At 41.1% G+C, this 2,304-nt stretch overlaps 1 protein-coding gene across 1 annotated transcript; it reads right to left on the bottom strand.

Moving 5' to 3' along the window:
- Positions 1–368: 368 nt before the first annotated feature.
- Positions 369–2,304, bottom strand: LOC131165676 (transcription factor bHLH51). Its single transcript, XM_058123667.1, has 3 exons — positions 1,947–2,304; positions 1,404–1,857; positions 369–694 (listed from the first exon to the last, which is right to left on the bottom strand). Exons 1-3 carry the CDS (start codon positions 2,238–2,240, stop codon positions 681–683), a joined length of 762 nt encoding a protein of 253 aa, XP_057979650.1. The 5' UTR covers positions 2,241–2,304; the 3' UTR covers positions 369–680.

Genomic DNA, 2,304 nt, shown 5'->3' on the forward strand with positions numbered 1-2,304 from the left:
AGAATTTTTTCCGTGAGGGAGGAGGTAAGGACACTCAGGATGAGTTGATCTTAAAGGTGCCAAGAGTGGAAGGCATGATTTGGAATGATTTGGGTTGAGTTGTCACTATCGGAAATATGAGTAGGTGGTGCCAGTAGAGAACCATCAACATAGTCGAATAGACGAGTGCTTTTAAGGTAGGGAACAATTTGGGCACGCTAGAGTAAGTAGTTATCACGACTTAGCTTGACGGTGATAAAGGAGTGAGGAGTAAGAGAGGTGGGTGGGGATGGAATGAGAGCAGAGGAGGAGGAGGTCATTGGGATCAGACGTAGGTCACTTAGGCTCTGATACCATGAGAAAGCTCAAATATTTGGAGAATTGTTGTCTTCCCTTAAGCACAGGTATAGGCGTGTATTTATAGAAATGTAAAATATATTCTTGTTACAACTAAATCATGGAAAGATAGAAATAAAGGAATACATTTGAATTTAAACATTTGAATTGAAACTGATTACATATCCAAACAAATATATCAAGAATCCTGGGAAATATTTGAACTGATCTTCGTGTAACTGCTTTGTGAAGAGCCGCTAGTTGTTGCTGTGGATAAGTCTCTAACATGACTCAACACAAATATTTTTGTAACAAGGGAAACACCTATGGTAACACCTTGGGGGACTGCCATGCTGGTCGTACCCCTACCCTCCTTTCACTGAGCAAAAAAGAAAAGAATGTAGGTAGTTTTGGGATATATTCAACCCATGTTTTAACAAGAATCATTTAGATTATAAAAAATTAGACTCCAAAGAGCTATAAATAATGACTTATGAGTAAGTTATAGAATAGTTATATAGTGACTATGAAGAGTTATGAATTGGCTATGAAATATACAGTAGCAATTTACTATTTAACTGATAATTTTACAAAAATTGAACTTGGGCCTTGAGCCTCGAGTTCATCACCCAACACCTACTCGAGAATTCAGGTTCTAATTCATCAGAAAGTCGGTCTGCTTGGGGGCTTAATAGGGTTAAGGTAGAGTTTAATTTTGGTTGCCTGTAAATCATCACAGCTATAAATTGTTTCGGAAAAATGTGACTTCCATTTAGTTTTCTCTACATATATTCAATTAACAATCCCGAAATTGGTATCCATGCTGTTTCCAAATGGCCCCGCATCTTGCTACACTTCAACTTTGAAAAGGACACAAGAACTAAAAATGTATACACACACAATCGTACAGAGTATTTCATTTCATTTCATATCTTTTATTTATGTCATAGTAAATCAAATTGACACTATAGATCTTTAAAGTATTTAATACTAATTAATAATAAAAAGAGAAAAATCCTTTTTGTTTTTTGGCAATCAGACCTGATGAAGTTCAAAGAGCAAGATCAATCTCATAGGGTGTTTCTAACCATGGGAAGGCAAGAAGAACCTCTGCCTTTTGCTTGTAAAGCGACAGATTGAAGCTGCAGAAGAAGCTGCAATTCTAGTCAGTACTACTCTAAGTGACTCTTTGACACTGGCTATTGAAACACCCTCTTCCCTATGCTCACTGCTCACCACCAAAATGCTCTTCACTCTGCCTCCCAAGCTGGCTATATCGGCCCGAACCAGTGTCAGTCTCAGCCCCTTCAGGGCTCCAACGAACTCCCCGAACAGCTCGGGCCGGTCATCGCAGCACACAGAAGCCTTTATGAACATACCCTCCTTGCCCTCGTCCAAATCTTGATGATCACAATCACAATCATTGATGATAACTTCATCAACTTCTGTCGGGACGATGAAGGATTTGCTGGCTTCAGTTGCTTTTCTCTTCAGCTCCTTCACATGATCAATTGCACTCCCCAGCAGAGCTGCCTTGTCCATCTGAAAAGAACCCAACAAATTTTGAGTTGTAATTGATCTTTTCAATTAACATATAGTTGCACGAGGGTAAGGGAGGTGTTGTGGTATACCTTTTCAGACTTGGGAATTAGTTTCCTGAGAGTGGCAAGCTGAGCATTGATCCTGTCTCGGCGCCGCTTCTCGGCCTGGCTGTGGCTCTTGGAAGCACTTGCAGCTCTATCTTCTGCAAGCCCTTCGAGCTGCGGGGAATTCATCGGTGTCACCATCGGTAGCCACGGAGGGAATCCCGGAACCTGGAAGGTCGGGGAAGAGGCATTAGCAGACACAGGCCATGGAACCAAGACGGTGTCACTGCGCAGGGCAGCTGCCCAATTCCCCTCTTCAGGAAAAAAGCAATTTGCCATGCGATCTTCTTCCGGCTAGTTCATGATAATGATCAAATCTGATTTTTTTTTTTTTAACTAGTGG

This window comes from Malania oleifera, chromosome 10 (genome assembly GCF_029873635.1).
Source record: "Malania oleifera isolate guangnan ecotype guangnan chromosome 10, ASM2987363v1, whole genome shotgun sequence".
NCBI lineage: Eukaryota > Viridiplantae > Streptophyta > Magnoliopsida > Santalales > Ximeniaceae > Malania > Malania oleifera.